This window comes from Odontesthes bonariensis, chromosome 13 (genome assembly GCF_027942865.1).
Source record: "Odontesthes bonariensis isolate fOdoBon6 chromosome 13, fOdoBon6.hap1, whole genome shotgun sequence".
NCBI classification, from domain to species: domain Eukaryota; kingdom Metazoa; phylum Chordata; class Actinopteri; order Atheriniformes; family Atherinopsidae; genus Odontesthes; species Odontesthes bonariensis.
In genome coordinates this window covers 24072214-24084717 of record NC_134518.1, presented here as the reverse complement: position 1 = coordinate 24084717, position 12504 = coordinate 24072214, and the positions used below count along the sequence as shown (strand labels likewise).

General features: G+C 39.8%; 2 protein-coding genes across 2 annotated transcripts; both read left to right on the top strand.

Moving 5' to 3' along the window:
- Positions 1 to 2418: 2418 nt before the first annotated feature.
- Positions 2419 to 7946, top strand: arl13a (ADP-ribosylation factor-like 13A). The gene is made up of 10 exons (XM_075480697.1): positions 2419 to 2492; positions 3629 to 3745; positions 4174 to 4244; positions 4334 to 4586; positions 4722 to 4827; positions 4975 to 5180; positions 5314 to 5416; positions 6806 to 7082; positions 7174 to 7290; positions 7401 to 7946. Exons 1-10 carry the CDS (start codon positions 2473 to 2475, stop codon positions 7478 to 7480), a joined length of 1350 nt encoding a protein of 449 aa, XP_075336812.1. The 5' UTR covers positions 2419 to 2472; the 3' UTR covers positions 7481 to 7946.
- A 1562-nt stretch (positions 7947 to 9508) lies between these two features.
- On the top strand, positions 9509 to 12127 carry tmem35 (transmembrane protein 35). The gene is made up of 2 exons (XM_075480696.1): positions 9509 to 9903; positions 10814 to 12127. The coding sequence occupies exons 1-2, from the start codon at positions 9784 to 9786 to the stop codon at positions 11177 to 11179; spliced, it is 486 nt and encodes a 161-aa protein (XP_075336811.1). The 5' UTR covers positions 9509 to 9783; the 3' UTR covers positions 11180 to 12127.
- Positions 12128 to 12504: the final 377 nt, after the last annotated feature.

Here is a 12504-nt window from a genome sequence, read left to right as displayed (position 1 = left end):
TTTTTCTAGATGTTGCACAGACACATATGTTCAGCGGAGAGTAATCTGAAATTTAGCTTTAACAACTCAAACATAGAGGCATACTATTGCTGAGGACTAAAGCATCCACAGCAGACACAGACAGCTGATGTGCATTATGTGAATATGAGGCCATCTAGTGGCAGATGGTAAATACAATTTGTGCTGAACAGCCTGAATCATTAATACCATTATGTAATACAGTAGGTTGAATTAATCCTTTATTAGTGCTGAGGTGAGCAATGGCTCAGACACACAACAGAGTTCTGTTCAGATGGATGTGAAGATCATGGCAGATTTTGGCATTCAACAAGTTCTCTGAACTGTTCTTTTTATGGCTGCAGAATCATTTTATGACATATATCTTTAATGGGGGAAATTCAGCACTGGTTTTGCTTTATTGTGGGATTTCTACAATTGACACAAGGTCAAAATATACATACAGGCTAAAGAAATGTACACACAGCCTACCTACGTTTTGGATGAAAGCCTAGCAGAAAGTTCCCCCCCAAACCAGAGGTATTTTTGTTTGTAATCAACAAGCTTTTGGCAGAATCCTGGTAATATTTGACCACTCTGCTGAATGTTATGGTGTCCTGGCAAAGATCCTATGATTGCAGAAGTGATTCCACTTCTTTGTTTTTACATCCATTTTTTGTAATGTACCAGTTCCACTAAGAGTAAAACATCTCCGGAGCATAGTGCTTCCACCACGATGCTTAACAGCTGTAACAATGCTGTTGGTGCTGAATGCCTCGTCTTTACTCGTCCAAACATCCGAACTCCCCAAAAATAAAAATGTGACACTTGTGAATAAAATGTTGGTTTGATGAATTTGCAGATCATTGTGTTCTGTTTTTGAATTTCAGATCTGCAGTGAGTTTATTGGACTTCTTCCATTTTATTGTGTCTGGGTCAATCTGATGAGTGCTTTTTGCTGGCATAGAGAAGCAGCATCACTAACTGAAAATAAAAGGCCTTTCAAGACATTTTGAAACTTCCAGTCCCAATCAATTAATGATTTAGGTGAGAGGCTTTGATATCTTTGAGCTTGATTTTGATTTTGACCCTGGGCTATTACAGATAACCCAAGACACATTAATATTCAAGCATAAAACTCTTTCGTTCAGATGTTTTTAAGATTAAACATGCATGTTATTGAATTATTTGGCTGAAGAAGACCAGTTTAAATTAATCAACAAATCCTCCAGCTGCAAGCAAATGAAGGGAAATATAATTGGTATGAGCATTTCCAAAACCAGAGCGAACGTCATTCTCAACTGTCTCTTATAGGAAATCCCAAAGCCTTTATTAGGAGGTGGTGTCGGACGGCACAGTTACATACGCCACGCTCTCAATCACTTATGCGTTTATTACATGACTTAAAGACCAACAATTAACAACAAACGTTTCACTTCAGAGTCTGTAGTCCGTCCAATAAAACGACAAAACTTTACTGAAACACCTTTGTCACTTTCTGGTTTGGTTTAGGATCACTTGATTAGGGTTAGAAAAAGACCGTGTTTAGGGCTAAATACATTCTTTTTACAACTCTATCACGCTCATGGACGCCATTTATTATTTTTACAGTTCATCTGCAGTTGCTCCCACAACCACTGGTTGCATATTTCACAAATGTAAATAGGGGTCGTTATGGCCTGCTTGACAAATGCTCCAAGGGGAATGTATTTGGGTGGAGGACAGCCTCACCTCCAGTAAAGAAAGGGTTCATGTCCTTGAGTAATAATTGTGCTATTTTTAATGGATTTCTTTGTCAAATCTTTTCTAACATGAAATACATTCACATCTTACTTCCTTAATTGTAACAATCCACTCTTAGTACATTTCAACCATTGTGCTGGGCCCGATCTTAGGAAGGCTCACAAAAAGTAAGATAAAATTACACATCTTTGAGAAATATAGAGCAGAAGGAATACACACTCTTCTCTAAATACCAGAGAACAAAACACAGCTGATTGAGATCTGATCATCTTACATCATCTTATCACACTGTGTAGCCTACAAGAGAACACAAATCTATTGCAAATGTACATTGCAAGAATACTGGAGCTTGACACCTCATGGACAGTATCATTTCGTCCATCCATGAAACACTAAAGCCTCGCAGCCTAAATCTGCACTAATGCTGCCACTTTCTGACTTCACCACGACCATCAGATCACGGCACGTCACGTCACGCATCACACCACTCAACACATTTAGTTCTCTTGGGCGGATTTATGCACCTTTATTTGGTCGAGTTCGAAGAAGGCTCAAGCCATCCAATGAGATTAGCAGGCAGCTCTAGAAGCTACAGGATTGGTTGACATGGGAATACAACATTTCCCAAGTTGCGCCTCCCACATGGGGTGACCAAAGGCTTAGTGTGAGCCTGATTAGTTTTGTAGCAGGTGGGCACAAGATGTTAGTAGGGACGAGCACCCAAACAAATGCATGGATATAGACTTACTTCTGTGAGTATGTTCTCTCTGAACAGCTTGATGAATATTTACATTTTGCACCTTTTATGTGTAGTTCGCTCAATCAGTTGAATGAGGTCATAGTAGTTGAGTGCCTGCAGTAATTAAAATGCTTTTTTTTAATCCATGGATTTGTATATTACCATCTGTTTCATGTTTGCTCCCTGTCAGTGTAAAGTTCTCTGACACAGTGTTCAGTGCAGTATTTACCACAGATTTACAAACCAAAATAGTTACATTTCCTTTAATGATAGCCATGAAATAGATATCTGTCGGTGTAATGTGGGTTTACTGTTTTTTTTTTTTTTGGAAAACATTACCATATTTTCCAAAAAATTCTTTAGTGTTTAATGTGTTAAAAAATATATATTTTTTGTTAATGCACATCAAAACTCTTTCACAATTTCACCTGCCTGCTGTGTGCCTAATTGTGAAGTTTGTCTTCAGATTGATGCTTTTAAAATCAACTAAGTCATCATATATATTTGCATGTAGAATTTGAATTTTTCAAAGCACGGACCAGACTCTAAATTTTTGCCAAGACCTAAAAAACACATCGCTAAACAGCATTACTGTATTAGTCAGAGTGGAAGTGGAAAAGACAAAACCTGCCGTTTTAATAGACATTGGATTTCTACGAGTTTTAATAACTATTTACTCTTGATACCAAAGCTGTCAAACTATCTTCCTCTATATATGTGATGTGTTGAAATTTCAGATATCTAACACTTGTCTAAATCATGCTTACTTGCACTGCGTTTTCTGCAACAAAAACAAACAAGGGTCAGCTTGTTGACAACTCTGTAGATGTGGGCCATTCAAAACTGGCTTAAGCAGATTATGGAACCGGACGAATGACTGTTGGATAGGCCAGCGTTTTTTTTAGCACATGTTTCCGACTATCTCAGACATACCTTCTGCTCGGTGTGAACCGCCAAGCTTAGGTATGCTACTCATAGTTCCCATGACATCTAGGAAAGCCGACAATCTGTAAACACTTGCAGAGCCAATGGGAGCCAGACGAAAAGCATCTTAGTGTTAAACCTGGTCATGACCCCCCCCATATTTACTCTGGCAGCAAGGCCCATGCGTGTGTGTGTGTCATACTAAGGTTCATCATCTATCTGCAGGTACCAGTTCCAGAGAAGATGGTGGCCACTGTGCACACCTTATTCACCCCAAGTAAACATGTTCAACCTGATGAGCAACTGCTGCAGCTGGGTCTCCAAAATACAGGAGCCAATAAGGTACAAAATATGAATTAATACAAATGTATTATCTTTATCATTGATATTTAAAATCTAACCATGAATGTTTATTAAATGATTTTAGAAAATATTGGTGACAGAGTTAGATTCTCACCACGTATGCAGTAATGCTGCAAAATATTTGCCAGAAAACTGTAGTTCTGCATGTTGTAGCTCATCCAAATCATTTACTATCAAATCAATGAACAGGACTTTAGTCTATCCGCAATGCTTAAACGCAGTAAAACACCAAATATTTCCACTCTGTTACCCCATCTTTTTTTAGTCTCCTTTGTAGATAAGAACCAAAAACCAGGTTAACCTTTAAAGGTGTGTGTTCAGTCGTGTTTTCACGTTATCCACAGAATTCACAATGAACCCAACTGTCAGTTCTGCTCAAACATCATAATGTATGTACTTGTCTGCAGGAAAGTGACCATTCTTGTGGTTGGTCTTGACAGAGCAGGAAAAACCTCCTCCATCAGAGGGATGTTAAGAGGTGATAAATGAGTGACTTCAACAATGACTTCCAAGAAATGTTTAAAGCAGAAATTCAACAAGTAATCCCCCTGTGTTTTCCTTCTCCAGTCCCCCATGGTGTAGACTCAGGGCCCACCCACGGCTGCATTAGAAACGAGCTGAGGATTGAAAATTACCTGGTCACATTGCTGGATGTTGGAGGATCAGTGGAGTCGCGGGGAGCCTGGAGGGAGCTCTGCGGAGAGGCCCACGGCATCATCTTTGTGGTAGACTCCAGTGACCGGCAGAAGATGAGAGAGGTCAGGGAGGTGCTCACCGACCTGCTGAGGCAGCCGAGGGTGGCAGGAAAACCAATTTTAGTGTAAGAACACCTAGTTTTATCTCCTGAATTTTCTGTGTGATCCAACTTTCTGTGCAGTGCAAACAGTGCTCTTTAGTGCTCAATGATTAAAAATGCAAAATTAACATTTACAGGACACTTGCGATTTGCTTTCAGGTTGGCAAACAAACAGGATAAAATGAATTCTTTGGTGGGAAGTGAACTGATTGAGATTCTGTCTCTGGAGAGGCTGGTCAACCAGAGCCGCTCTATGTGCCATATAGTGAGTATTATACTGAAACTTAATCAGACATTAGTTATATGTACTTAATGGAATGGAATATCCCATGGATGGGGGGGAAGAAAAGGAAAATTTCAGCCAGCCACCTTAGACATGCAGGAAAAACTGACCTTTTATGTTTCCTCCAAGGAGCCTTGTTCAGCCTTAAAGGACCTGCGACGCCGGTCAGACAAAAAGACCCTGCGAGGCCTCCGCTGGTTGCTTCGTGCTGTCTGTTTGGATTATCCAGAGCTATGTGCCCGTGTTGCCCAGGACAGCAAGAGGCCCCTGGAGCCGAGAGAGGGAGAAAAGAATAGGAAAACTGAGCGAGTCCGCAGAAAACCCAAAGTCGAACGGTAAGAGAGACTTTCATATTCAGAGGATTCATGGCTTCAAATATTGTATGTGACAGCATCAGCCTAAACAAGACAGATTAGTTCATTTTCGTTCTGCACTGAACCTCTATGTCAAATATCGTCTTTACCTCAGGATACGATCCAGTAAGTCAGATCTTCGCCAAGTTCATCGGCCCAAAGAGAAAAAGACCAAGGGCGAAGGGAAGCTGCAACCCATTCGGAACATGTTGCAAAAGGTCAGGAAAACAAGTTGTTTTGAAATGTACAAAATCAAAGGCAATCCACTGCTGTTCTACAAATTCTACCCCTACAAAAAAGAACATGTACTATGGATTTACATCTGAAGAGGTATAACCTCAATATGTTCAGAAATATAGAATTATCTTATTATTGAGGTTGTAGATTGTAGAAGTGTTGAACTTAGGAATACTTAAATTATCTATAACATGTGTGTGTGTATGTGTATATATAGCTCTCTATATAGAGAGATGTATGTACTGGAAATTTGCTATCAAATCTCTTGTACATGGCAGTCTATTAAATTGTAAGTGTGTCTTCTATGATGTTAATACTAATTTCCCAGGAAGTAAAGTTTAATTATGACATATTTCAGGATGCATTGATATATTGGCCTGACATCAGTACAGGACAATATTAATCTTATTGACTGTAATCAGCCTATTCACAGATAGGGTAATGTCAACCAATGGCAGTGGCTGATACTGATATTTATCTGTTGTGTCCTGGTTGTGTTGCACCGTCTTTCCCCTGAAACTTACAAGATTTAATGGGGAAAGATATCTTTTGAGACCAATTTTTTAATGTGAGAAGCTATGATACATTTTTTTTTTTTTAGATAGATGGATGGACATATTTTTAAAATGTTCAAGTACTTTTATTATAACACTTCAGTGTTAAAAGCAATCTGTATCAACTCTTGGCCATTGGCCAAATCATAATTTTCAGCAAAGTTATTGTCCCAGAATGTCACAATTGTTGCATTCCTGGATATTTTGACTGATATCTCTAAATTTTTGTCTTACCTGTCCCGCAAAGTGTACATCCTAGCCTTCCACAATTCAGAGCACCGACTCAAATGTCTTGTTTTCTCACCAAATTGTCTGAAGCTTAAATAAATTCAATTCCCATTTGAGAAGCTGGAACCAGAGGATTTCCGCACTATGTTCTTAGAGAACTGTCAGAAGAATGAAACACTCAGCTGCCTAATTCATTAATATATACACTTATGGAACTTACTCCTATGCACATTAAAAAACAACAGCCACTCAGTAAATCAGCAGGGGCATCAGAACTGATTAAAACTTACACAGACAGATACGTGAGAAAACAAATATCAAAACTCCAGTTTAAATACCAAAGAATAAAAATGAAATGCACTTAAATTTAAAGGACAGGTGTATTAATGGCTGTATTCCACTTATTCAAACTTGGCGTTATTTTTCCCACATGGATTTTTTTCTATTGGGATGGATCAAAATGGCAGTGATAGCAGTCACATTGTGTCCTGTCTTCTGTTATGTTATTCTTTTGTATTGTTTGTCACAATATGAAGTCATCCGTGATATAGCATGAGCAACAATATGAATACTACTCATCCTTCTCAGGAGACCTCTCTGAAAAAGAAGCTGAGGACAAAAAAGAAGAAGAAGATGCCAGTCAAGGTGAAGGAAGGCGGACCGGATGATGAAGAAGCTCACGAACAGGAAGAGGATGAGGAGGGTGACTGTAATGAAGGGGAGCACGAAAACTCTGGTCACAGAGACAAAGCCAGCAGTGCCCTGATCCCCCCGAAAAAAGGCAAGCTGAAACGCAAGACAAAGGTGAAAGAAGAGACTCTGAGTGTGCCAGAATCCCTCAACAGCGACGAGAAGTTGCCGAAAGGTTGTCTTTGGTTATTATTAACAGGCTGCATTTTTTTTTTGTTGTTTGCTGTTTAAAAAATAAAAATCTACGTGTTTTTTCTTGTGTCTAGTTAAAGGAGAAAAAAGGAAGAAGAAGAAAGTAGTGAAAGTGAAGCGAAAGAACAAGATCAACACAGAGGAGACACCCGAAGCTTACTCTCAACCCGTGGACCTTTCTGCAACCTTTGGTGAGACTCATCCATTCCTTCCACCCACCAGTCCAATACAGTAACACTTCGGACTCTGAAATGATGAAATCACAGCTTTTACTGAAAAAGATGACCCTGTCTCCTAATAGATCTTTACCGAAAAGCAATTCTGGCTCTGAAGGAACGTCAGGATCAGGATCAGGATCAGGATCAGGGACAGGGAAAGTGAGCCCTTGCTGTGTCCGGCCACCTGAGTGTGAGGAGTGAGGTCCACAGCAGTAGTATGCGACACACTGCATCACTTAAAAAAAAAAAAACCCCAACAAAAAAAACATTTTATGTCACCATCTATCCTGTAGACTGACTACCTGACCCCTGAGGCTTTGGAGAGAAACTGAAGTCTCCAGTGTGTAATGACGGGAGGGTTTTATTATTCCTGTACTAATAATAAAACACAGTAATAATATACAATCATAAAAAGTTCATTATGAATGTATGTGCTTGGCCAAAGGGGTTTTTGTTTGTAAAAAGAACTATGCCATGATGAATGTAAGGGAAACATTATTTTTAAACTGTATCTGTTGTTTTTTATAAGTATCTGAACATTTTCCAGCAATGAGACGAGCTCTCTGAAAAGTATGGCAAGTTGCTTGTGATCAGATTTGTGTATGAATAATAAAATGTATGTCTCTATACTTGCATGTCTCATTCGTACATTATTCATTATTACAGCAGCAGCATGTATTTCTGATATCACAATGTATTTGTGCGACAAGTTAGTTGCTCCTTGGGTCTCACAGAGTCTTCAAACATTGTGACTCCTCTATACAATAACATTAAAACTGAACATGAACCTAGGGTTTATATATTTGTGGAGTGTCATCTAAAAATTTAGGAGAAATTGAGTCTGAAAGGCAAAAAATGACCATCCATGTTGCGGCTTCTCTGGCTTTGCTAATATAATGGAACCTCGGCACTTCTTTGCTGCTTTTTGAGGTTGACCTGGTGCTCTTGGCTTCATCACAACATGATCTTAAACTTCCAATCAGGGCAGTTTTCTACTGGTGCCTGCAGGTCTGAGGCTGTGGTTCCCTGATTTAAAAAGGCAGATTGCTCCATCTGGGTTGGGGTAAACATGAATATCAGATGAACTGAGCCAATATGCAATGCTTTGAATTTACCAGTCAATTTTCACAAATATTTCCAAGGTGCTGAGTGGGCTCAGCACACGAGGAGCTCAATCATCTGGTGGGATCTCACACTATATAACTTGCTGCTCTAGAGGTGGTTTAGGCTGCTCATTAGGTTGCTTACTGGGTGCATTTTTTGGGGGGGGGGGCTTTCTTTATATATCTAACTAAGAATCTGGACCCAGAACCTGCTGAATTCCTCAGAACTGGAAACATGTTGCTGAAGAGAGGAACATCAAGAATATCCCGCTTGAATGGATGGAAGTGCTACTGCTCAAACTGAACAGCTAGGGCAGCTTCTGGATATTTGGCCCATAAACAACTCCTTGGTTATGTCAGAGCTATCAAAGTCAGGGTGTCTTCATATTAAAGACTGATCAGGTTATACCCTGGCCTCTATTTTCTTTATTCAACATTTGAACAAAAACACTGAAGATGTTTTATGTGGTACCTTAAGACGGCTTACATCTGGCAATACAGTACATACAGTCTACTGTTTCGTTTAATTGTGTGTTCCAGTCATGATCCTGAGCACATATCTCAGTGTTTCAAATGCTTCTCTGCTTCAACATGCCTAATTGATATGCCAGCTTGTCAGCCCTTCACCAAGCTCTACATAGGCCTCAAAATGACTCATTCATTTGAATTGGATACATTGGCCAGAACCAAAAAATAGGCAGGGCAGGGCTTTCCCATGTCCACATTTGGGCAATTCTGGTCTATGGAATAGATATAAATCTGTAATATTTCTTTCCACCTTTGGGAAGAAAAATAACAACGTAGGAACTGACCTGGAGATCTGAGTTTAGCTTAGTTTAAAATCAACATAAAGAATGGCAATGGGTGTAAATTCAATTTGGATCTAAAGCTTCCTTCTGGCACATCTAAAGCTCTTTAATTAACGTATTATATGTAATTCCCTCAATGGGCACAACTATTAAGTATGGATTTTTGGTTTTATGGAAGCTTTAAGTGGGACTACTTTTTTCTCCAAGTGCAGTGACTTCACAGCGTCTTTGCTGGTTGCTTAGCAACCTCGACGTCGCCTTCTACTCTTTCTTTACAACATGGTTCCCTTTGACGAAGGAATTATTGGCGTTACAACAGTAGCCTTTTAATTTAGTCGTTAACAATAAAATGACAGTGACTATAGCTTAGAGTTTAAAGAGCTGTGCACGAAAACGGTGTCCCTTTGCTCCAGGATGCAGCACATAGTGAGACTGCGTCGCCATTTTTGTGGTTCATCCAGAAGCCCATCCCCCTGGTGCATCCTCAGCGGGAAACAGTCCGGCTTTCATTCACTTCGGTGGGAAGCGCCTGGCTGCATGCGCGGTGGTGAAAGATGGCCTCACCAAGGACAGTAACTATCGTGGCCCTTTCTTTTGCACTTGGTTTATTTTTCGTGTTCATGGGGACCATTAAGCTCACCCCGAGACTAAGTAAAGATGCCTACAGTGAAATGGTGAGTAGTGCTGGATCCTCACCGTGAAGTGAGCGCATCCTTTTGGGGTAAAGGCCATTGTTCTGAGCTGGCTTCAAGCGCGACAGGCTCCAATAATGTGTGGGGACGTTGACCTAAATAATGAAAGAAACGGGAAAATGAGCAGTTTTTTTTTTTTCTTGGCTTGCTCTGCATATCCAACCAAGTAAAGCATCGTTAGCCTTGCGGAGAATCATGTAAGGTTATAATACATATAAGGCTTGCTGTAATCACCAAGTTAGCCACACTTAGGCTATGTATATTTTGAATTAAATCTCAGAATATATATCAATTTTGACACGGGTTGCATGCAGTAATAATTGTAAATGCATAAAACAATCCTAAATTAGTCTTTTAGCATGTTAACGCGGGGACAGGATAAATAAATGCATCTTATTTTCCTAAAAGCAGGCCCCGATTCATTTTAAAGATGCAGATATATGTGCAGGATATTTACAGACAGCTGGGGGAATGATTGCTCTTCATGCCGTATTAAATACGCTGTAGCTGCTAAGCTTCTCGTTTTTAAATGAGGAACTAAGCAGCTGAAGAGCAATGGAGGTGCATTCGAGCAATTTCTGTGAGATGCACCTGCGGGTGCTGTCTGATATTGAGACATCCTGTGTGGAACATGATGGGTGGGATGGCTGCAGGTTTTATTAGTGCAAAATCCAAACCAATAAACTCAGAGGATATTAGTTTGTTAGAATTGTATATGAAAGTTTCCTGATCAAAAGAGCAATAGGCTAGAGATGACTTGTGAACAGTGATTATTCTCTGTAGATGCATTTGGATGTTAGCATGGTGACCATCCTGACAAGATCTCATGAAAGAGAGCTCCTATGAGGGTTTGTAGACCTCAGTGAGAGATATTTTTTGTCTTCTGTTTCAGAAAAGGGCATACAAGAGCTATGCCAAGGCATTGCCAGGCCTGAAAAAGATTGGGATCAGCTCAGTGCTGCTTCGGAAGATCATTGGCTCTCTGGAAGTGGGCTGCGGAATGGTGCTAACCTTAGTGCCGGGCCGGCCGAAAGACGTGGCCAACTTCTTGCTTCTGCTGGTCATGCTGGCTGTCCTGTTCTTCCACCAGTTAGTGGGGGATCCCCTGAAACGATACGCCCACGCTCTAGTCTTTGGTATTCTGCTCACCTGCCGACTGCTTATCGCCCGCCAGAGTGACGACCGGCCGGAGCGCGAGGACAGCAGGGAGGAACAGCACATCAACGATCAGGAAAAGAACAAGGTCAAGCAGTCTTAAGATCTTCCACCTTAAACCAAGCAACACTGAAGGGAATCTGGTGCGCTTCTGTGGATTGTAGAAATTAAAATTATGAAGGAAACCTACTCTAGTAATAATTCCCCTTACACACGTCCTCTGTCCTGTCCAGCTGGCTGACTGACTACTCCCACCTAATCCTCTGCACTCCTACTGTGAAACTAAGGACTCCTGACCCATAGGTCCTCTACATAACCGTGGACAATCATATCTGTGGACACTCTGATGAACTCCGCTCATTGTCTCACTAGTCAATCCAGTTTCCTATTTATTTCAGTCCCATACTGTGTTAAATGTTTTTTACTCAAATACAAATTTAATTTGTTCTGAGTTTATTTGATTTGAGAATGCTGTCTTTGTAATTAGATTTTATACTGTCGGAGAGACTGCTAATACATTTCAAGCATGCTTAATTTGGATGACTACAGAACATAAACCAAAATTATCATTGAGAAAGAACTTTATACCAATTATACATCAGCTAATGCTGCATATCTGTGTCTCATTTTGGTGCAGTGTTACAAAATGGCTGCTTTATAGAGGAAGAAATGCATATCAATCCTGATTAATTGGTCATTTCAGTAGAATTTGGGTTGTTCACATTACATCCTGTCTTGCTAAGTAAAATAAGCTGAATATCCTCTTACTCCTTTCAACTCAGTCGTTACGATGATGTTGTTTAGGTGGAAAGGACGGCAGTGTCTGCTGCTAGCTTGAACAGCAGAACTTAACCAAAACAGATGCATCTATTTTTTTTCTTGTTGGGAATTTACATTTACTATTTTGTTCACGGTTGAAGTCTTAAGATTAAATTCTGCTCATGGGTTTGGTTTTAATATGAAAAATGTTCCTACTACAGTTGAAATTGCTGTTAGTATTTCTGTAAACCATGTACTTAAAATAAACAATTGAAATTGAGACCGACCAAAAGTTTTAAAAAATGTATTATTAACACCTCATTTATTCATTGCTTTCCCAATCGCGGTAACTCAATTTTGGGTGCATGCTAGAAGATGAGGGTGAAGATACCAGAAACAACGGTCTGTGTCATTAGTTTTTCCCTCAAGACAGGATGTCATCTGCAGTTTCTACAATAGTAATAAGGCAGTCACCAGCTTCAAAATAATATATTTTGCTGTCCCTGGAAGGAAAAAAAAAGAGAAAATGGTTCTCTTGTCAAGTATTTTCTGACCAAATATCTGTTTATGGGCTTCATGGTGTTATGTAGTTTGATTCAAAGATATGCAGATTAGTCGAGATGTTTCAAATGATTAAATTTCTTATTTTCTGAAAACGTTTGTTTCTTA

Coding starts and splice junctions, on each gene's coding strand:
- arl13a (XM_075480697.1), top strand. CDS start 2,473: ATGGATATAGACTTACTTCT. Junction 3,746..4,173: donor AAAATACAGGAGCCAATAAG/GTACAAAATATG, acceptor ACTTGTCTGCAG/GAAAGTGACCATTCTTGTGG. Junction 4,245..4,333: donor CATCAGAGGGATGTTAAGAG/GTGATAAATGAG, acceptor TTCCTTCTCCAG/TCCCCCATGGTGTAGACTCA.
- tmem35 (XM_075480696.1), top strand. CDS start 9,784: ATGGCCTCACCAAGGACAGTAACTATCGTGGCCCTTTCTTTTGCACTT. Junction 9,904..10,813: donor AAGATGCCTACAGTGAAATG/GTGAGTAGTGCT, acceptor CTTCTGTTTCAG/AAAAGGGCATACAAGAGCTA.